General features: G+C 44.0%; 2 protein-coding genes across 2 annotated transcripts in view; one reads left to right on the top strand and one right to left on the bottom strand.

Moving 5' to 3' along the window:
* Positions 1-9,020, bottom strand: part of tmem258 (transmembrane protein 258) — a 93,829-nt gene extending 84,809 nt beyond the window's left edge. The window contains exon 1 of the mRNA XM_067993802.1: positions 9,017-9,020. Within this exon, the coding sequence (XP_067849903.1) occupies positions 9,017-9,019 (3 nt within the window). The 5' untranslated portion in view covers position 9,020. The remainder of the gene's footprint in view (positions 1-9,016) is intronic.
* fads2 (fatty acid desaturase 2) overlaps positions 8,410-23,673 on the top strand; it is a 49,972-nt gene continuing 34,708 nt past the window's right edge. The window contains exon 1 of the mRNA XM_067993799.1: positions 8,410-8,717. Coding sequence (XP_067849900.1) covers positions 8,511-8,717 — 207 coding nt within the window. The 5' untranslated portion in view covers positions 8,410-8,510. The remainder of the gene's footprint in view (positions 8,718-23,673) is intronic.

A 23,673-nucleotide genomic window follows, 5' to 3' on the forward strand; every position in this document is an offset into this window, starting at 1 on the left:
CAGTAGACGTGGTCTACATGGACTTCAGCAAAGCATTTGACAAGGTACCGCATGGTAGGTTGTTACATAAGGTTAAATCTCATGGGATCCAAGGTGAGGTAGCCAATTGGATACAAAATTGGCTTGACGACAGAAGACAGAGGGTGGTTGTCGAGGGTTGTTTTTCAAACTGGATGCCTGTGTCCAGCGGTGTGCCTCAGGGATCGGTGCTGGGTCCGCTGTTATTTGTTATTTATATTAATGATTTGGATGAGAATTTAGGAGGCATGGTTAGTAAGTTTGCAGATGACACCAAGATTGGTGGCATTGTGGACAGTGAAGAAGGTTATCTAGGATTGCAACGGGATCTTGATAAATTGGGCCAGTGGGCCGATGAATGGCAGATGGAGTTTAATTTAGATAAATGTGAGGTGATGCATTTTGGTAGATCGAATCGGGCCAGGACCTACTCCGTTAATGGTAGGGCGTTGGGGAGAGTTATAGAACAAAGAGATCTAGGAGTACAGATTCATAACTCCTTGAAAGTGGAGTCACAGGTGGATAGGGTGGTGAAGAAGGCATTCAGCATGCTTGGTTTCATTGGTCAGAACATTGAATGCAGGAGTTGGGATGTCTTGTTGAAGTTGTACAGGGCATTGGTGAGGCCACACTTGGAGTACTGTGTACAGTTCTGGTCACCCTATTATAGAAAGGATATTATTAAACTAGAAAGAGTGCAGAAAAGATTTACTAGGATGCTACCGGGACTTGATGGTTTGACTTACAGGGAGAGGTTAGACAGACTGGGACTTTATTCCCTGGAGAGTAGGAGGTTAAGGGGTGATCTTATAGAAGTCTATAAAATAATGAGGGGCATAGATAAGGTCGATAGTCAAAATCTTTTCCCAAAGGTAGGGGAGTCTATAACGAGGGGGCACAGATTTAAGGTGAGAGGGGAGAGATACAAAAGGATCCAGAGGGGCAATTTTTTCACTCAAAGGGTGGTGAGTGTCTGGAACGAGCTGCCAGAGGCAGTAGTAGAGGCGGGTACAATTTTGTCTTTTAAAAAGCATTTGGACAGTTACATGGGGAAGATGGGTATCGAGGGATATGGGCCAAATGCAGGCAATTGGGACTAGCTTAGTGGTATAAACTGGGCGACATGGACATGTTGGGCCGAAGGGCCTGTTTCCATGTTGTAACTTCTATGATTCTATGATTGAGCTCCCTTGTCTGGGCAACCAATCTGGCCTACCTCTATGCCGTATCATCGGTGGGGTGGTTAAAAGGAACCACCTTGACTGAATTCCATCAACCCCCCTGCCCTATTTGGTCTTGGGAGACCAGTGGGGGGCAATGAAACTTCAACCTTGTGTTCAATGGGGCGATGACTGGGTTTGTGAAACTAATTACACTCAAGACCACCAGTCATGTGGATATATGTCTGCCGATGAATCACCCTTTTGTAACATGCGGGTAATGTCCCACTGGCAGGGTACTCATATTGCTTACCAAGGAAATGGGAAATACTGTTACACGACCACTGAGAAGACCTTCACACATGGAGATAGAGACTGTCCACTGACATGGCCCATGGGATGAGTAATTCATGTGGATCTGTGGGGAGTTGATGGGGGAAGCATTACAGGCTGTAATTCGATTTGGGCACCTCATTCCCCCTTTATCATTCAGTCTTAAAAGCATCTTGGATAGAAGTGTTACCTCTTAGAAACATCTGGTCAAAATGCAGCAGGATAACAAGGAAATAAAGAAAGGTATTCAAACCCTTGGGGCTAAATCATGGTGGAAGAATATCTATAATGCTGGTGATTCCCGATGGGCACGTTTAGCGTTGTTTGCTTTCTTGATCATACAAGTCCTGGTTACCATATCCCTAATAGTGTCTACCTGCTGGGTCTACAGGTGGGTCACCAAGTTAAAACAGAATGTGCGCCATTCCCCTATTGGACTAGATTGATTAAATAAGTGAGGGGTTGAAGCCTTAGTCTTCTCTCCCTTAAGGTGGGGAATCTGTAAGAATATTGGAAATAGGGAAAAATTGACATTTTTTCTTAATGCTACTAACCATCATGCTCTGCAGGTTGTGCTGCATATTTTGCTGAGCGTGTGGCTTATTTTGGTGAATTGTAAACTGTTAACTTTTGACTAGTGACTAGTGAATCACTGTGAGGCAAGGCAGCTATGTGGTAAAAAAGGAACAATGACCCAAAAAGCAGAACAATAATCCAAAGATAATGATAAGACCAGGACAGTGACGAGATAGCTAGACGAGTGTGGTCAAATAAACTGGCCATCTTGAGAAACAACTTGCAAAGGGTCTTGAGGTTAGATGAATAATGTTACAACAAGCTGACCATCTTGAATTCTTCAAAAAAAACAACTTTGTTAATCTAAGAACCTTATGAATAACAATAGTATAGTGGTTATGTTACTGGGCTAATAATCCAGAGGCCTGGACTAAAATCCAGAGTCATGAGTTCAAATCCCGCCACGGCAGCTGGCGAATTTAAATTCAATTAAATTCAATTAATTACAATTAAAAAAAATCTGGAATTAAAATACTAGTATCAGTAATGATGGCCATGAAACTACCGGATTGTCGTAAAAACCCATCTGGTTCACTAATGTCCTTTAGGGAAGGAAGCCTGCCGCCCTTACCCGGTCTGGCCTATATGTGACTCCAGACCCACAGCAATGTGGTTGATTCTTAATTGCCCTCTGAAATGGCCTAGCAAGCCACTCAGTTGTAAAATCTCGCTACGAAAAGTCATAATAAGAATAAAACCGGACGGACCACCCGGCATCGGACCACTAGGCACCGGACACGACAACGGCAAAACACCAAGCCCAGTCGACCCTGCAAGGTCCTCCTTACTAACATCTGGGGACTTGTGCCAAAATTGGGAGAGCTGTCCCACAGACTAGTCAAGCAACAGCCTGACATAGCCATACTCACAGAATCATATCTTTCAGCCAACGTCCCAGAATCTTCCATCACCATCCCTGGGTATGTCCTGTCCCACCGGCAGGACAGACCCACCAGAGGTGGCGGTACAGTGATATACAGTCAGGAGGGAGTGGCCCTGGGAGTCCTCAACATTGACTCTGGACCCCATGAAATCTCATGGCATCAGGTCAAACATGGGCAAGGAAACCTCCTGCTGATTACCACCTACCGTCCTCCCTCAGCTGATGAATCAGTCCTCCTCCATGTTGAACACCACTTGGAGGAAGCACTGAGGGTAGCAAGGGCACAAAATGTACTCTGGGTGGGGGACTTCAACGTCCATCACCAAGAGTGGCTCGGTAGCACCACTACTGACCGAGCTGGCCGAGTCCTGAAGGACATAGCTGCCAGACTGGGCCTGCGGCAGGTGGTGAGCGAACCAACACGAGGGAAAAGCTTACTTGACCTCGTCCTCACCAATCTACCTGTCGCAAATACATCTGTCCATGACAGTATTGGTAGGAGTGACCACCGCACAGTCCTCGTGGAGATGAAATCCTGTCTTCGCACTGAGGACACCATCCAACGTGTTGTGTGGCACTACCACCGTGCTAAATGGGACAGATTCAGAACAGATCTGGCAGCTCAAAACTGGGCATCCATGAGGCGCTGTGGGCCATCAGCAGCAGCAGAATTGTATTCCAGCACAATCTGTAACCTCATGGCCCGGCATATTCCTCACTCTACCATTACCAACAAGCCAGGGGATCAACCCTGGTTCAATGAGGAGTGTAGAAGAGCATGTCAGGAGCAGCACCAGGCGTACCTAAAAATGAGGTGCCAACCTGGTGAAGCTACAACTCAGGACTACATGCATGCTAAACAGCGGAAGCAACATGCTATAGACAGAGCTAAGCGATTCCACAACCAACGGATCAGATCAAAGCTCTGCAGTCCTGCCACATCCAGTCGTGAATGGTGGTGGACAATTAAACAACTAACGGGAGGAGGAGGCTCTGCAAACATCCCCATTCTCAATGATGGCGGAGTCCAGCACGTGAGTGCAAAAGACAAGGCTGAAGCGTTTGCAACCATCTTCAGCCAGAAGTGCCGAGTGGATAATCCATCTCAGCCTCCTCCCGATATCCCCACCATCACGGAAGCCAGTCTTCGGCCAATTCGATTCACTCCACGTGATATCAAGAAACGGCTAAGTGCACTGGATACAGCAAAGGCTATGGGCCCCGACAACATCCCAGCTGTAGTGCTGAAGACTTGTGCTCCAGAACTAGCTGCGCCTCTAGCCAAGCTGTTCCAGTACAGCTACAACACTGGCATCCACCCGACAATGTGGAAAATTGCCCAGGTATGTCCTGTCCACAAAAAGCAGGACAAATCCAATCCGGCCAATTACCGCCCCATCAGTCTACTCTCAATCATCAGCAAAGTGATGGAAGGTGTCGTCGACAGTGCTATCAAGCGGCACTTACTCACCAATAACCTGCTCACCGATGCTCAGTTTGGGTTCCGCCAGGACCACTTGGCTCCAGACCTCATTACAGCCTTGGTCCAAACATGGACAAAAGAGCTGAATTCCAGAGGTGAGGTGAGAGTGACTGCCCTTGACATCAAGGCAGCATTTGACCGAGTGTGGCACCAAGAGCCCTAGTAAAATTGAAGTCAATGGGAATCAGGGGGAAAACTCTCCAGTGGCTGGAGTCATACCTAGCACAAAGGAAGATGGTAGTGGTTGTTGGAGGCCAAGCATCTCAGCCCCAGGGCATTGCTGCAGGAGTTCCTCAGGGCAGTGTCCTAGGCCCAACCATCTTCAGCTGCTTCATCAATGACCTTCCCTCCATCATAAGGTCAGAAATGGGGATGTTCGCTGATGACTGCACAGTGTTCAGTTCCATTCGCAACCCCTCAGATAATGAAGCAGTCCGAGCCCGCATGCAGCAAGACCTGGACAACATCCAGGCTTGGGCTGATAAGTGGCAAGTAACATTCGCGCCAGATAAGTGCCAGGCAATGACCATCTCCAACAAGAGAGAGTCTAACCACCTCCCCTTGACATTCAACGGCATTACCATCGCCGAATCCCCCACCATCAACATCCTGGGGGTCACCATTGACCAGAAACTTAACTGGACCAGCCATATAAATACTGTGGCTACGAGAGCAGGTCAGAGGCTGGGTATTCTGCGGCGAGTGACTCACCTCCTGACTCCCCAAAGCCTTTCCACCATCTACAAGGCACAAGTCAAGAGTGTGATGGAATACTCTCCACTTGCCTGGATGAGTGCAGCTCCAACAACACTCAAGAAGCTCGACACCATCCAAGATAAAGCAGCCCGCTTGATTGGCACCCCATCCACCACACTAAACATTCACTCCCTTCACCACCGGCGCACAGTGGCCGCAGTGTGCACCATCCACAGGATGCACTGCAGCAACTCTCCAAGGCTTCTTCGACAGCACCTCCCAAACCCGCGACCTCTACCACCTAGAAGGACAAGGGCAGCAGGCGCATGGGAACAACACCACCTGCACGTTCCCCTCCAAGTCACACACCATCCCGACTTGGAAATATATCGCCATTCCTTCATTGTCGCTGGGTCAAAATCCTGGAACTCCCTTCCTAACAGCACTGTGGGAGAACCTTCACCACACGGACTGCAGCGGTTCAAGAAGGCGGCTCACCACCACCTTCTCGAGGGCAATTAGGGATGGGCAATAAATGCCGGCCTTGCCAGCGACGCCCACATCCCATGAACGAATAAAAAAAAATTAAAAAAAATATGGTGTGAGGTTCCTGCCCCCAGGGGGGAGCAAAAAAACCCAACGTCTTTTGAGCTCAGGGCAGAGAAATCATCAAAGACCACCCAACTGTCAGAAGAACACTTGACTATCAGCAGGCTACCTCACTGTCGGAAAACTTGAAACAACCACGTAGCCAGTTACAAACTCTGCCCAGAGATCAAACGGGGTAATATTGATTTGATCTTTGTTGTCGAATATTTTATACTTTTACATATTTTACTGTTAATAAATGAGACATTGATTACCATTTGGTGTCACACCCGAATCTGTTACACCTTTCTCATCTCTCCCGCTCACCTCCTCCACCACTTCCTCTGTCTCCCTCCCTCTCCTCTCTCCTCCCTCCCATCTGTTAACGAATGATCTGCCTTGTCTCTAAATATAATTTGGGTTCAGGCCTGTTGAATCAGACATGACTACATACATCTTAAAATCAATTTAAGCTTTTATTTGTGGCAGACTTCAAGTATACCGGCAAAGTAGCAACATGGACCATAGCAGCATAGGAACATTCCACTATGAGGCAACCTTACCAATCAGGACACAGTGATTATCGCGGCCCTGGGAACCACCCCAACCAAGGTTTCTTTCTTCTGTGGAAGATACACTGTAGCTCCCTGTCTAGGTGCTGACTCTCTCCCTATATACCCTTCCTTATCACTACCATGTGACGGATCTGGCTGCGACTCCCCTTTGTTTTCAGGCTTCCATTAAGTTTATTACATTTGTCTGAGCCGATGGTGCCTTTTGCTAAATTAACGCTTTGGTGTTCTTGCAATCGGTACCAATAAACATTAATTACCTTATCACTCAGCACATGCTTTTCATCTCTGATATAACTATTTGGCCTTGGGAATCTGCTGATTCCCAGAGCTGTTGGCATCGTCTTGTCTGTCCCTAGCAGCCTTTCCACATTCCCACGCAGGCTTCACCTTGATTAACTAACACTATGTGCCCCTTCTGTGTCAAGTCAACAAACAGACTTGCTTGTATCCCTGACTATCCTTATCTCTTTAATAGAGAACCATCCGTTCAAAAGACAATCGCAACTTTGATTAGTTGTTTTAAGATACGATGGCTGAAAGGTTATATTATGGTGCTTAACAGCCAGGAGCTGAGAATTGACACTACTACAATGTAACAAATCACTGGCAGTATTACATTAACAAACTTCATTAAATCACTTAATTTGAGCTGCATAAATCCCTGCTAGTGCCCTATTAGCCCTTTGCATACAGTTCCATTATCACCCAAAACCACCCTTTCTCCTTCTCACCACTCCCTCCCCTCACGCCCTCGCCCTCATGCCCATCCCACTTTGTTACCCTCCCTCCTCTCTCCCTCTCTGCCATCAGCCTCTCTCTCCCCTCCTATCCTCTGTCCCTGCCTAACATTGTGATCAGTCTATGCTGCAATTACTCTGTTACTATGTCTGACACTTAACAGCAGCTTATTACTCGATATTTTTAGCATTTTGTACTGCTAAGATTTTCTCTTCCCACTCCTTACATAAGCAGAACTCCCTGGATATTATTAACCCATGAATTGAACCGTTTTAATGCACAGACGACTGCGTCATTTGTTTATTCACCAGTTGATCAGAACACCTTCTAGGCTGAAACCCCAGTGCTGTACAAAGGGAGTGCTGCATCTCCTAAGGTGATGCCCTGTGGACAAGACATTAAACCAGGTCCCCAACTGGTTCAGATGGTACATTTGAAGCAGAGCAGGGAACAGGTGCCAACATTTTGCCCTCAACCAACACCCACCAAAAACAGACAAACTGGTCATCTCTCTTTCTTATGTGGGATGATGTTTGTGAACCTAGATGAAGGTGATCACTGCACTTCAAAGTAATGCATTGAATGTGAAATGCTGAGATATATAAGGTGCTCTATAAGTGCAAGCCATTAGATCTTAATATGGGTACAGTTTTGTTTCACTCTATTAAAAATTGGAAAACTATCAAATACTAAATGGATCCCAGTTTCCTTACAAAGGAAGTCTTTCTCCTCATCAAAATATCAACAAGTTCAAAGGAATTTTGATCAACAATCTTCTTGTTTCATCTCTGATTCTGCAGCATCCAGCAGCGAGCTTGCTAGATGTTACTGAGCCCAATAAAGAGCTGGATTCACATCGGTCAATGGAGAATAGTGCAGGCAGGGAGGAGTTTCTGAGCCTCAGTGTGAGGGAGATGGATTAGCATAAATGAAATTATAGTTTGTAACACAGGGTGCTGGTTGGGGAGGAATGAGCGGATTTGACAGTGCCAGGGAGCCGGATGACTATCAATGGAGATACAGTCAGTAACACGGGATACTGGCTGGGAGGAGTTACTGAGTGTCCAGATTCAGTGCTGTGAGTCAAAGAAGGAAGAGAAGAAACTGAATTGAGAGGGCTGGCAATGTGTCCTATTCGGGAAAGGAGCTTTACCGAGCAGATTTGGCCGCAATCTCACTGGAGTGAGGTTTACTTGAAAGCTCTTACAGAAGTATCAGCCCCCAACTGGTTCGAAAGATCAGAATTGAACCAATGCCTGCAAACGAGGGCTGTGACACAGCGACTTGATTGGTGCAAAAACTCTGCTGATCTCCTCGGATACAGCATCGTATTAATGGTTAATTCTTGTCGGATGTTGCTGGGCGGGCTCGAAATATAAGATGAACTGCTAAAGCAAAGAGGGCAGGTAGAGGGAGAGAAAGAGAGAAGAAAAGAACGTGAAGGAAAGAGTGAGGACAGGATGGGAAAAGGAGGAGAGAAAGGAGAAGAGGAGGGAGGATGCGAGAAAAAAATAGCCCTTTACACTTGGGAAGAGATTCAGAAGCACAATAGCAAGACGGACAAGTGGCTTGTGATTGATAGGGAAGTATATAACATCACTAACTGGGCCCTAAAACACCCGGGAGGGATACGGGTTATCAGTCACTATGCCGGAGAGGATGCAACGGTAAGGAGATCTCCTTTTCAAAAAAAAATTAAATCAAATCTAACCATTGTCAACTTTTCTTACATTACAGAGATGCTGCATGCATGTAAAGTAAAATGCATTCCAGTGATCGAGTGAGACATTTTCTGTGCTGTATATACAATATATTAACATCTATACTCATTCCGAATCGCTTGCAGATATCCAGGACTTTTCCAATTCTCTTCCCCATCCCTCCTGAAAGTCAATTCATCATTTGAGTTTGAGAATATTTATTGATATTCTTTTTATAATCGCGATACCATAGGCTTTTCCCTAAACATCTTGTCGACGCAGATTGTCTCGCACTTTTTTTTTTAAAACAACAATTCTTGATTTAAGGTACGGAAGAAACACGAGTTTCTTGGCTGAGGGCCAAGGTTACTTGAGTTCAGGGATCCGAAGTTACTATCGGTCAGCTGAATCTGGGCTATCGTTGTTGGAGGGATACCACCCTCTGAACCTGGGAGCTGCCCATCAAAAATACTCCAGGCGAGGTCAACATATGAATTACTAAATTGCTGAGGCTACTGGGGAAAATTAGAGAAGCACAATTCTTCTGAGTTATATATGGGGTGAAGAGTTTTTTTTTGAAAAATGATTAATCATAATTACTAAAGCCACTGATTGTGGTTTTCACAAGAAAAAACTGGATGGATTCGTGGATTATAATTCCCAAAATCTCCATAGTAGTCTTGGAAAATTCAGTAATACCATGTAATAAAAATTGATTTATTCAGTCACCACAAATCAGTGGGCGGTATTATAAATGAATGCTGCTATAGAAGGCAATCCCCAAAACACTGCTAAAAATCCTGGAATCCCATTTAATAAAAACAGAATTTGACTTATTCAGTCACAGTGATCTTATAAATACTACTTAATTGGACTGCAGTTCAAATTAATAAATTAATGCTACAATATATTAACATCTATTCTCATTCAGAATCGATTGCAGATATCCAGGACTTTCCATTTTTTCCAATTCTCTCCCCATCTCTCCCGAAAGTGTCGACATTTTGCTGGTGTACTGTTCCAATGGTGCTAGTCAAATAGCCATTCTTGATGTGAGCTTAGACTATGAGTGTCACTGGGCCATTCAATTGTGGGGGACGATACAGCTTATGTCCTCGCACAACATCAAAGCGAATGGACTCTCCAGCAGGATGCAGGATATTGGTTAGGATTTGCAACCCAGGCTGATTTCTGGCTCCTGAGCCAAGGCTGAGATCATCCAACACACTCTAATCTTGGAATTGAACCTGGGACGTTGTACTCTGTATGGTTCAGTCCCATGTTTAGTGGTGGATTTACATAATGAGTCATCACAGGAGCTCAGATGCACCATTCTTCTGATAAACTGATCTGTTTAAATGTTGTTACAAGTATGCTGTGATGTCTGTTCACCCCAGGATAAATCCTGCTGCCTCTGACATGAGTTCTCTTGATACTGTGGATAGAACCTTATCATAAGGTGTTTTTACTATACTCCCAGCTCAGAAACAGCATGGGTTAGATGTAGAGTAAAGCTGCCTTTTTATTGTTCGTCAAGCGCTCTTAGCTTAGAGTAAAGCACCTCTGCTCTGCTCCAATAACATATCGAGCTTCAATCTCAAAAGACCACTCTAGTATACCAGTGCGATATTTCCATTTTATTGTCAGCCATCCTTGCAGCCTCTTCTCGCGGAAGTGCCAATAAGGGCTGAATCATGGATAGTTTTGCACTATGTGTCCATGCCCATTAGGGACTGCCCCAAACTCATTACACATTGGACCCTTACAACCAGCAGACTGAGCAGAATTTCATCCCATGATTCTGCAGTAGATTTGAACCCAGATTGGAGAGGTTAAAGGAGAATGTTCTAATCAACTATATCACCTATTTTCTACATGCTTCAAAAATCACTTTGAATCTTTAAATGAATTGTAATGAATATAGATTCGGCAGACTTTCCAGCAGATTAAAGAGATTCGTTGCAAAATGATGCCTTGTAGAAGATGGGACACTGTTTGAATTGCTTTGATGTCCAGTTTGAATTCAAATTTTTGTGCAATCGTACACCCATATATGGCCAACAATGTGCCCAATGATGTCTGATGGTTGAATTATCCAGTTATGAATGTGCTGTGGGGGGAAATAACAATTTAAAAGCTCTACCAATAGATCAATATGATACAAAGGCACCGAGAACTGAAAGGTCCTGGGTTCAAACCTTAGTCTGTGCTGAATTAACACATCCCATCCTCTCTGTCCTGTGCTGAGGTAGCTCATTGCAGCTGAGGCAGCGATAGGGATGCTGCAATTGGCCTCTGTGTCTCCTGGGTTAGGGAGGGAAAAAAGATCAAATCAAGGTTCCTTGTCCTGATAGCTGTACAGTGACTTCTCCTGGAAAGTGCACTTATGTGGATGGCAGGTAAGGACAGAATTGCCCCCTGATGTGATGCTCTCCAAGGCAAAATAGCTTGACAATATCACAGTCTGGATTTGTGTATAAAGAATGGCCACATGGATGAGATTTTTGGGGCCGACCAGTTCCTGTGCAACTATGTCCAAGTATAGATGAGCATTTTCAGGAGAATAACAGATAAAACTGAAGACAAATCCCCCCCACCCACACCCCACTACATTTGGTTTAGTAACTGCAAACTTAAAGTTTTGCAATTTAGTTCCTGACTCCCTGCTGCCCTTTTCTCTCATCCTTTTCTGAAGGCATTTGGATATCGTTTCTCAAGCAAGTAGCTAATCTTCATGGGTGAGCACAGACTGTGAGTGTCAACAAGCTATTCAACTGTGGAGGGCATTCCAGTCAAGCTTTGTTCTGTCCTTACTCTCTTGCAATCTGAACTACAGAAGTGCCAAATGTAAAAGTATCTTAACAAGAGTATCTGTATGCAATTTCATGCAGTCAGCTTCTGTCCTTGACTGATGTGCACATTTTGCAGTGGGTGGTGGTGGAGGGTGTTGGTTGGAGGTGGAGGGTGTTGCTGGATTGGAATTCAAAGTGAGGAAGTTATACTTCAGTTGTACAGTGTCTTGGCCAGGTCACATCTGGGAGTACCGTGTTCAGTTTTGGGCACTGAACCTCAAGAAGGAAATATTGGCCTTGGAAGGGGTACTGTGCAGATTTACCTTAATGAACCCAGGACGTAAAGGGATAAATTATGAAGACAGGTTGCATAAGCTTGGCTTGTATTCCTTTGAGTTTAGAAGGTTGAGCGGTGATCTAATCAAGGTATTTAAAATGTTTTCTCTGGCGGAGGAATCCAGAACAAGGGGCATAATGTTAAAATTAGAACTAGGCCATTCAGGGGTGAAATTGGGAAGCAATTTTTCACACAAAAGGTAGTGGAAATCTGGAACTCTCCCAAAAGGCTGTGGGTGCTGGGTCAATTGCATTTTCAAGACTGACATCACTAGGTTTTTGTTAGGTAAGGGAACAAAGGCAGGTAAATGGAGTCGAGGTACAGATCAGCCATGATCTAATTGAATGGTGGAACAGGCTCAAGGGGCTGAATGGCCTACTCCTGTTCCTATGTTTCTATAATAATCGAGAGAGACCCCTGGTTGATTTTTTTTTTCTCTCTCTCCCAAGCTGAGGGGTACTGAGACCAATTGTAACGTCCCAACTGCGACCCTATCTGAGATCGGGTAATTCAGTGAAGACCAGGAACTTGAACCTGGACCTTTTCTGGTCCGTCTGGGTCAGCTACGTGCAGCTTTTATCAGCTGAGCAGTCTGGAAGATCTCTTTTCACTTTAACTAATGGTGTTGCTGCCCAAGGAAGAAAGTGCCAATTCAACCGATAATTAAGGGGTGGACTTGAGAAAAGTAACCAGTCATTTTGTGCATCGAATATCAGCGCGATACAGAAATGCCACATGGTGAGGCTTCCTCACACCGAATCCTCTGGGCGCACTAATGAGCCCCAAGTGAGTAGAGTTTGCTCTTCGGCAGCTGGGTCACAGCAACAGAAGGGAAGCAGAGAAAGGAGGAGTAGGAGGCTCCAGATGATTAGGCTTTTTCCTTTCAGGAGAATTTAGCATTAATGTTCGTACTCCAAACCAAAAGCTACATAACTGAGCCTAATCACCTACACTCACCTAATCAGATAATTGATACAGTCGAGACATATGTTACTTATTTTTATCTGTTACAAACTTGTTGAAAAATTGCTAAGAGATCATTGGGGTGGGGAGAACATTGGCCTTTTAAATAATTATAGTGGATCTCCTGTGATGTTGCTCACGGTAAATTGAAGGATACACTATTTTATAAGAATAGAAGTGTTATATAATGCACAGTGTATTCTGGTAGTGCTGTGTCCCTTTAAGAACATAATATCTAATTGTTATGTAAACTGCCCCACAAGCCAATTAGATTTGAATTGCTTGGTGAAGAAAGCTGTCCAAATTGGAAAATGCTTAAGTTTCAGACTGTAAGTCAGAAGCACCTGGTATTAAGTTACTGGCTTTCTTTTTTTTGTTGTATGGTTTGTGTAACAGTGTGACATCTGGAGTGTAATGGACAAACAGTGTGGTAGATGGTATATATTCCCTCATAAACTATTAAATTGAATTTCACCAGTCATCAGCTTGAGAGCTTCAGATCTCCATTTATAACATGGACTTAAACTTGTACAGTTTCTAATGAATGTGGCTTTAAAATCTGGTTCTACTGCACAAGCTTGTGCAATGATAAAATCAGATTACATCAGCAAGGAATTAGTTGATAAACTGAAAATCAAATTAGATTACGAAATTCACATATATATTGTATATTCAATTTTTTTCAAGCGTGACAAAAGATGGTGTAATAACTAATGTCTTACAAGCAATAAATATGTGTAGTCAGCAGTACGTGGATCGCTGAACTTATATTGTATGTGAGCTCTCACTCAGGTAACTGAGAACCAGGCTAAATATAGGAAGTTCAGAGGAGCAGTGAAAAAGGAAATAAGAGGGGCAAAGAGAGAGTATGAGAATAGACTGGCGGCCAACATAAAGGGGAATCCAAAAGTTTTCTATAGGCATGTAAACAGTAAATGGGTAATAAGAGGAGGGGTGTGGCTGATTAGGGACCAAAAGGGAGATCTACTCATGGAGGCAGAAGGCATGGCCAAGCTACTAAATGAGTACTTTGCATCTGTCTTTACCAAGGAAGAAGATGCTGTCAGAGTCTCAGTAAAGGAAGATGTAGTTGAGATACTGGATGGGCTAATAATTGATAAACAACAGGTACTATAAAGACCAGCTGTACTTAAAGTAGATAAGTCACCCGGTCCGGATGGGATGCATCCTAGGTTGCTGAGGGAAGTAAGGGTGGAAATTGTGGAGGTACTGGCCATAATCTTCCAAACATCCGTAGATACAGGGGTGGTGCCAGAGGACTGGAGAATTGCAAATGTTACACCCTTGTTCAGAAAAGGGTGTAAGGATAAACCCAGCAAATATAGGCTAGTCAGTTTAACCTCAGTGGTGGGGAAACTTTTAGAAACCATAATCCAGGACAGAATTAGCAGTCACTTGGACAAGTGTGGATTGATTAGGGAAAGCCAGCACGGATTTGTTAAATCATGTTTAACTAATTTGAAACAGAGTTTTTTGATGAGGTAATAGAGAGGGTTGATGTGGTGTATATGGACTTTCAAAGGGCATTTGATAAAGTGCCACATAATAGGCTTGTCATCAAGAATGAAGCACATGGAATAAAGGGGGGAAATAGCAACATGGATACAACATTGGCTAAGTGACAGGAAGCAGAGTAGTGGTGAACAGATGTTTTTCGGATTGGAGGGAAGTGTACAGTTGTGTTCCCTAGGGGTTGGTACTGGGATCACTGCTTTTCTTGATATATATTAATGACTTGGACTTGGGTGTACAGGGCACAATTTCCAAATTTGCAGATGACACAAAATTTGGACGTGTAGTGTACAGTGAGGCGGCTAGTGATAGACTTCAAGAGGATATAGATAGGCTGGTGGAATGGACGGACACGTGGCAGATGAAATTTAATGCAGAAAAATGCTAAGTGATACATTTTGCTAGGAGGAACGAGGAGAGGCAATATAAACTAGAGGGCAGTATTCTAAAAAGGGTACAGGAACAGAGAGATCTGGGGGTATATGTGCACAAATCGTTGAAAGTGGCAGGGCAGATTGAGAAAGTGGTTAAAAAAGCATACGGGATATTGGGCTTTATAAATAGAGGCATGGAGTACAAAATCAAGGAAGTCATGATGAACCTTTATAAAACTATGGTTCGACCACAACTGGAGTATTGTGCCCAGTTCTGGGTACTGCACTTTAGGAAAGATGTGAAGGCCTTAGAGAGGGTGCAGAGGAGATTTACTAGAATAATTCCAGGGATGAGGGACTTTAGTTACATGGATAGACTGGAGAGGCTGGGATTGTTCTCCTTGGAACAGAGAAGGTTGAGAGGAGATTTGATGGAGGTATTCAAAATCATGAAGGGTCGAGACAAAATAGATAGAGAGAAACTGTTCCCATTGGTGGAAGGGTTAAGAACCAGAGGGCGTAGATTGAAGGTGATTGGCAAAAGAACCAAAGGTGACATGAGGAAAAACTTTTTTATGCAGCGAGTGGTTAGGATCTGGAATGCAGTGCCCGAGGGTGGTTGAGGCAGATTTAATCATGGCTTTCAAAATTGAATTGGATAAGTACATGAAAGAAAAAAACTTGCAGGGCTACAGGGATAGGGCAGGGAGTGGGATTAGCTGGATTGCTCTTGCATAGAGCTGGCATTGACTCGATGGGCCGAATGGCCTCCTTCCCCGCTGTAACCTTTCTATCATTCTATGATTTTATAACAGTTTCCACCGTGATCATCTTATTGGCTTCGTAGCACATGTTGAAACTGAACTTTCTCGTAATTAATTAATTGAGATCAGTTTCATGCTGTTCTTGTCAAAGGATTTGGTTATTTAGCACCAATTAATCATTAAATAATGACTGAGTCCAAATTAAAATATTAATTAATTTGATTGAAATTGAATCAAGCTTCAAAGAAAGAACTGTAAAGAGAGGAAAACATTAGACAAGTTATTCTGTAAATCGATATATGAAAAATATTACATATGAACATATGAATATGAAAATGACGGGCAGGAAAAGACCTGCTCATCCATCAAGCCTGCCCCACGCTCACGATGCCTGAACACTTCCTGCCCCCCGACCCTCCTTCCCCAACAGCCATGTAATCTCCTGGGAGAGGCAAAAAAACAGAATAAGTAAAACAGGACCAAAAAGAGGGAAGAAATTTCTCTCCGGCCTCCTCAGGTGATTGAAACCAGTCCAGGAGACCATATTGACCATGTGTATATTAACTGTTAAATCACTCGCCTTCTACATGATGCAATCTCTGCCCTTGCCTATAACTAATCCAGCTCCCTCTTGAAGGCATGCAGAGAGTCAGCGCACACTGCACCAGCCAGCAACGTATTCCAATGGTTAACTACTCTCTGGGAAAAGAAGAACCGCCTAATACCTAGCCTATTCTTACTCTTGCATAGTATAAGTGCATGACCCCTGGACCGGCCCAATCTGCTAAATGAAATAATCTATCTGTAGGCACACAATCCAGCCCTTTCGTTATTTTAAACACCTCTATCATGTCACCTCTAAGTCTAATGCTATACTTTCATACTTTTAAGTCAACTTTTTTTCATTATAAATGTTTATGTCCACATTTATGATGGAAAAAGTCCTATGTAAACTTGTCACGTAATGGCACAATATGGGGACTTTGTAGCTGTTTTTATACATTATTAGAGACTCAGTCTGCCATGTTGTTTTCTCTTCAGGTAAGTTTGACTTTTTTTAACACTTAAATTTTAAATTTTTCATATTTTTTAGGCTCTTCCTGCCATACAGCCTTCCGACTCCCCTTCTGCTTGCTGAATTTTTGGTTGTTTAGGTCCTGCTGACTGCTGTCCTGTTCACTTCACAATTCCCCCTCACTCCCAACTAAACCAGCCACCTTCTCTTTCGCATTGGGACGTTCTCTGACTTTCTGCCGACCTGACTTCTTATCTCCATCCTCTTCGTCCCCTCCTGGGGCCTGTGCCCAGTATTCCCACCCCCACTGCCATTCAGCCAATCCCTCGGTGCACCGTTGGCCCTTGAGGCTCTGGCTTCGGATCCGACTCTTTTCCACAGCTTTTGCTGAAATCTCGCCACTTGCTGCCTGGCTGGAAATCTTTGCAGTCTGCCACTGTCCTGATGGCCCATGTCACGCCTTAGTGGATGTCCCTCTCTCTGTTCTCGGCCCATCCATAGAAACATAGAGAATAGGAGCACGAGTAGATCATTCGGCCCTTTGAGCCTGCTCCTCCATTCAATATGATCATGGCTGATCCTCTATCTCAATACCATATTCCCGCTCTCTCCCCATACCCCTCGATGCCTTTTGTGTCTAGAAATCTATCTAGCTCCTTCTTAAATATACTCAGTGACTTGGCCTCCACAGTCTTCTGTGGTAGAGAATTCCACAGGTTCACCACCCTCTGAGTGAAGAAATTTCTCCTCATCTCAGTCCTAAATGTCCTACCCTGTATCCTGAGACTGTGACCCCTCGTTCTGGACCCCCCAGCCGGGGAAACATCCTCCCTGCATCCCGTCTGACTAGCCCTATCAGAATTTTATATGTTTCAATGAGATCGCCTCTCGTTCTTCTAAACTCGAGTGAATACAGGCCGAGTCGACCTAATCTCTCCTCATACGACAGTCCTGCCATCCCAGGAATCAGTCTGGTGAACCTTTGCTGCACTCCCTCTATGGCAAGTATATCCCTTCTTAGGTAAGGAGACCAAAACTGCACACAATACTCCAGGTGTGGTCTCACCAAGGCCCTGTATAACTGCAGTAAGACCCATCCTTGCACCTGTACTCAAATCCTCTTGCAGTGAAGGCCAACATACCATTTGCTTTCCTAACTGCTTGCTGCATCCAGAAACCTTCATCAAATGCCATCAGTGATTTTTTTCCTCCCTGTATATTCAGTGCTTTAATACTTTTCATGTATATTTAAGGTTTAAATTCGAAGAAAAGTAAACACACCTTTCCCTTAATAACTGTTTTATCTCCTCTCCCATTCTCTGTCCATCCAATCAGTGTTATCTTTAAGTTGCTTCCATTCTCACTGTCTTGTCCTAGACCTGCCTCACTGTCTCCAGTCAAGCTATTTGCATGCTCTGTCCCTGGATCTTTCTCTGTTTTGTTATCCCAGGCTCTTCCTCCCTATCTTGAATTTAATCCATCTCTTGCTGTCTCCCTTTGCTATACACCTTCTCTGGCTGGGAGGATGAGATGATTTGCTCCTAGGCCTGTATATCGGGCACTAGAACATACCTGGGGATAAGTGCCTTACCCAGTCTTGTGTCCCTGTCTGTTGGCCTTCACTTACTATCAGCACCAAACAGCCTCATGCAGGTAGGAAAGTGAAATTCTCACTTCAAAACAGTTCCGGTTAGTGGGGTTGTCTCCTCAATGTATGTAAAGCTTAATCTATCTGACACATGCTTCATTAGAATATCCTCAGGGATAATGATCTGTAAAATTGTGTGTCAGCTTATTCTCATCTGAAGCAAATAATCAATGATAGAATGTAAGGCCTTTGTTATCTCTAAGCCATTAATAGTGCAGACTGTGGGTTCAAATGGAATGAGGTCAGTGTAAGGTCAATTTCATAAACTGCAGTTACAAATAATCAAGTACATATTTTTATTAGTAGATGCCTCGTAGTGCTGCTCACAGTGAGTGGGCTTTGCTGTTTTTAATGACCGGAACATTATACCTTGTAACACACAATATGTTCTAATATGGTTGATCTCCTCTGGCATTGCTCATGAAAAAATTCCCTCTTGCTGGAAATACCTCTCTGTGCTTCATTCATAATCTCTAACTCTTTTTGTGTTGTTTTCTCTCTCTCTCTCTCTTAAGCTTTTTCTCTTTTCTTTCTCATTTTCTCTTTCTCTCTGCCCTGACTACAAGCATCTTTCTCCCTGCTATCCACTTCCACCTGCGGCCTCTCATGCTCCCACACTGAGCACTAATGCCCAACCCATCACTGCCAACCCATCCCTAGAAAGCCCTATCGCTGTGCTTTTGTCAGCTGCAACACCCTTCCCAATACTCCCATACTAAGAAACTAATTTCTCAATGCTGCATTACCCTGTCACTGCCAGTGCCTCCCACCTGTGTCTCATGACCTTGACCCCAAACCTCAGAACTATCCTGCCAACACAACCAACTCACATAAAATGGTGCCAAAATTGGGAGAGCTGTCCCACAGACTAGTCAAGCAACAGCCTGAAATAGCCATACTCACAGAATCATACCTTTCAGCCAATGTCCCAGACTCTTCCATCACCATCCCCGGCTATGTCCTGTCCCACCGGCAGGACAGACCCACCAGAGGTGGTGGTACAGTGATGTACAGTCAGGAGGGGGTGGCCCTGGGAGTCCTCAACATTGACTCGGGACCCCATGAAATCTCATGGCATCAGGTCAAACGTGGGCAAGGAAACCTCCTGCTGATTACCACCTACCGTCCTCCCTCAGCTGATGAATCAGTCCTCCTCCATGTTGAACACCACTTGGAGGAAGCACTGAGGTTAGCAAGGGCACAGAGTGTACTCTGGGTGGGGGACTTCAATGTCCATCACCATGAGTGGCTCGGTAGCACCACTATTGACCGAGCTGGCCGAGTCCTGAAGGACATAGCTGCCAGACTGGGCCTGTGGCAGGTGGTGAGCGAACCAACACGAGGGGAAAACTTACTTGACCTCGTTCTCACCAATCTACCTGTCGCAAATGCATCTGTCCATGACAGTATTGGTAGGAATGACCACCGCACAGTCCTCGTGGAATATGACTGTATCGGGGAGAAAATATGCAAATTTCTCCATCAGTTGGAAGAAATTTGCTTATAATTGAATATGACATAGAAGTGTGATACAGGAGTGTGATGATGCACAGGAAATTCAAGCAATGGATACTATGTATGTATTTATTTGTTCTAGTGTATGTTTGTCACACATGCAAAGTGTCCATCACACAAAAAAAATAGTTCCTGGGAAAGTTGATTGAATCAAAAATACTTTACTCACTCTGAGCGAATCTCTCTCAAATGTCTTTCCTAATGCTTTTGTTGGCCAGGTGTCCCTCGCCTGCATTCCAGCACCTGTATTTGCACAGCGTAACCACTAACTCACTGTGAGCAACACCATACTGAGGTCATTTGGCCTTTAGTTGATCGGAAGAAGGCACAGAAAATGCCTTTAATTTGATTTCAGGAGTCAAAGTTAAAAATAAAGGTAGAAGCTTGTCTAACCTAATTGATTTGAAAAATGCAAAGTAATTAAACTTTGTAACCTTAAAGGTGCACACTAAGTTGCACGCAGCTACATTTCAGCAGCAGAATAATACGTTGTGCATTATATGGTATAATGTCCTTTCTAAAACAACAACCATGAGCATTGCCACGAGAGATCTGCCAGTATAAAAGTATTGAGATGTGTCTGAGGCACTTTGGGCATCACACTTTGTTCTCTGGTGACTGTTAGTGCTTTATACATTTCTAAAAGCAAGGTATCAAAAAATGCCAAGCATTTGTCTTTAATGATCTCTGCATGTGCATAACAGGAATTATCTTCTAGATGTGCCTAGTTACAGCGACTAGACGTTGTGGTTTTAAAAGAATAAACCAGGTTAAATATACCTGTATTTTAGCAGCAGAATAATACATTGTGCGCTACATGATGTCATTCTCCTGTTGTTATAAAATACCATATCGTCCAACTTACTGTGAGCAACTTCACTGGAGATCTGCTAGTGTATATATAAATTTTTTGAGTTCGTCACAATTAAAAGTATTGCACTTTGTAACAGATGTAAAACAATCTTAAGTAAAAGAGAAAGAAAGTAATTTCTTGCTAGTTTTTCTGATTTTGTTTTTGGATGGGGAGGTGGTGGGGGTAGGGGGGCGTGTTGAGGGTGAGGAGCCAGCGACTTACAACCACCTGTCAATCTGTACAGAAACAATACCCTCTCCCTGACATCAGGATGTTCCTAAGAGAAATGAGTCTGTAATTTAACTCGGGATGCCCCCATTTACAGCAATTAGATCTTTACCAATTTACAGCAGATTCTACCGTGTGAACATATCCAGTAACACTGAGGCACATCAGGGTTGAGAGCTTCATTTGTTGTCACTGCGAGATCTCCTGTAACTTTACCCACAGGTAGGCAGAGGCCTGGAGTGTGGTTACTGATATTTACTAGGGCCCCCAAGTGGATACTTTGGGCTTAAATGTTCCTCCTCGGCAGTATGTCCACTGGAGCTGCGTTGACCGAGCTAGGGACCTCCCCCACCGCTTCTGACACCGGCCCAGGTATAACTTTCAAAAAGGAATTGGATATATACTTGTAAAGGAGAAAATTGCAAGGCTATGGGGAAAGAGCAGGGGAGTGGGACTAATTGGATAGCACAGACACAATGGGCCAAATGGCCTCCTTCTGTGCTGATTGATTCTATGTTGTGGCCTTTGCAATCAAATAATACATATGTGTTTATGTGGTATAATACTCCTGTCCTTCTAAAACAGCAAATCCTCTGACTTATCATGTCATAGGTGATCTGCTAGTATTCAGAAGTAAATCCAGACTCTCTCCATGGATCAGCTGGTTAAGGGAGAGAGCAGTCAAATCATACAGGTTTGTTCATCGTCTGTACTGAGTCAGCAAATCCCAGTCAAGGCATTGGCAGGAGCACTGCAATTGGCCTCAGAGGGGAAAATCAATCAGGATTCCTGCTTCTAGTCATTATCCAATGATTCCCACTGGCAGACATGATCAGCCTGAACTATGATCACTGAGTTGGAGAGTCTGACTATTGCCCACATACTGAGGGCATCCAAACCCAACGGTTGCCAAGCTGTGACTGTGGAGTAAGAGTACTGACCATTGTAGAGTCTCACCATAAGCCATTTCTAACAAATGTATCTCTGTTAATATTATCCCGAACAGAATCCAGCTGGGCACAGGGTGAACGTAACAAATTGCGTCCAAGTGGCTCTGACTGACCTGCCACTCATGAGTGAACCATTACTCGCGGTCAGTTGGTACAGAGCTCTGAGCTCTGGAGCCTGTGATGGTACATCAGGCACTTGGCCTGGAGCCTCTGTAGTTACATAATGCAGAACATAAAACTTGGAAAGAATGGATGAGAAATGTTTTAAATACCCATAAAAATAATTCAGAAACAAATGAGCGAGCTGATCTAAGTGTACAGAGTAGAAGTGCCTAATTCACTGTGGGGAAGGAGGGAGACAAATAGAGAATTTTAAAATTCCTGTGCCACAGTACAAGATGTACATTACAGCCACTTGGCTGCTGGTTGTAGGTCACTGGGTTACAGCAACAAGAGGCTGATTGTATTTGACACGGGAATAAAGGATGATGCCAGGACCATGTGCTTAGCTGGTGGAAGGACTGTTATTCAGACGGAACATTCCAGGTTTGTGAGGGAGGGGAAATGGATGTAACATTTCAGTCAGTTCCTCTCTCTTCTCTTCACGATTGTTTAGTGAAGGACAAAGGCCCACAATAGAGGATACCGCGAAGGTTGGAAAGAGGAGAATAGACAAGGCAAATGAAGAAGCGGTGATGTCAGGCTTGGATATCAAAAGCCCGTGCATTATAGGGGAAGAGGAAGATTGAGGAGGCAAGGAGTTAGTTAGCCTAAAACAAAAACAGAAAATGCTGAAAACACTTGAGAGGATCAGTCGACATCTGTGGAGAGAACAGATAAGTTAATGTTCCAGGTGTAGATCCTTTATCAGAACTTAATCTGAAGTTAAGGAGAACACCTTTCTACTGTATCAGGGTGACATTTTCTCACACCATCCGTATTTGTGGTGACACTGAATGTAACAGTTAATTTATGCCAGAATCTGGTCAGTTTTATCTTGTGGACTCCTGTCAATGACAAACTGGATTTATGATCCTAAAACAATGTGGATCAAGCTGATACAATACTCAGGATATCACAATATGGTATCCCATATATTGCTATACTGTGTATAGTTATTAGACCTGAGCAATTGTCATATTTGGGATGTCATGGTATGATGGTGTATCTCAAACTAGCCAATGTGGAGGAGTTGAACTTACATCTCGCTGGTGCTGTACTTTTAACTTTTATACAGATTTCAAAGAAAAACCACGAATGCTGGAATAAAAAAAAGGCCGGAATTTCCTCACTGATGCTCCCGCTCTGCTGCCGCAACTTCGTGGTGTGTAAACGGGGTTTCCGCCGCACTTCCGGTGCAGTTATGGCAGCAGAATGGCAGAAACTCCAAGGAAATTCCCGGCCATAGAAGATGCTGGAAATACATAGCAACATTTAAAAAAGAAAAATGGATTCGTATTTCACGTGGGTCCTTCATTCAGCTCAGTGGAGGGGAAGAAGGTCTCTTTCTAATAAGAAACTGGGTTGTGTAGTTAAGATAACAATGCCTGTAAAAGTTGAGATCAAATCCAGCCCAAAAGGAATGAATTTTCCTCTCTCTGGCAGACTGGGAGATGCAGTGGTTTAGCACACTGGCTGTTTACCTTTGAGACCTGGGTTAAAATCCAGTCCACAGAAAGAGGATGAAGGATCAGTACAGGGGGTTAGACTGGGGGATAACGTCACCGCCCTCTGGTACTCATTAACAAATCTTAACTGAAGTGAAAGTGGGAAGCCTCAATCTATTTATTGACCTGTCAGCATTAATTGAATGTCATCACTCAGGCAAGTAGGTGGTGTGAGAAATTGAGCACCAGTCCATTAAGAGGTGGTGTTATGGGGTTAAGACATGGGGCTACTTTTAACTAAACAAGTTTTGCACATGCAGACAATGCATTTCCCTTTTGATGGT

The sequence above is a fragment of the Heptranchias perlo genome, chromosome 12 (assembly GCF_035084215.1).
Source record: "Heptranchias perlo isolate sHepPer1 chromosome 12, sHepPer1.hap1, whole genome shotgun sequence".
Classification (NCBI taxonomy): domain Eukaryota; kingdom Metazoa; phylum Chordata; class Chondrichthyes; order Hexanchiformes; family Hexanchidae; genus Heptranchias; species Heptranchias perlo.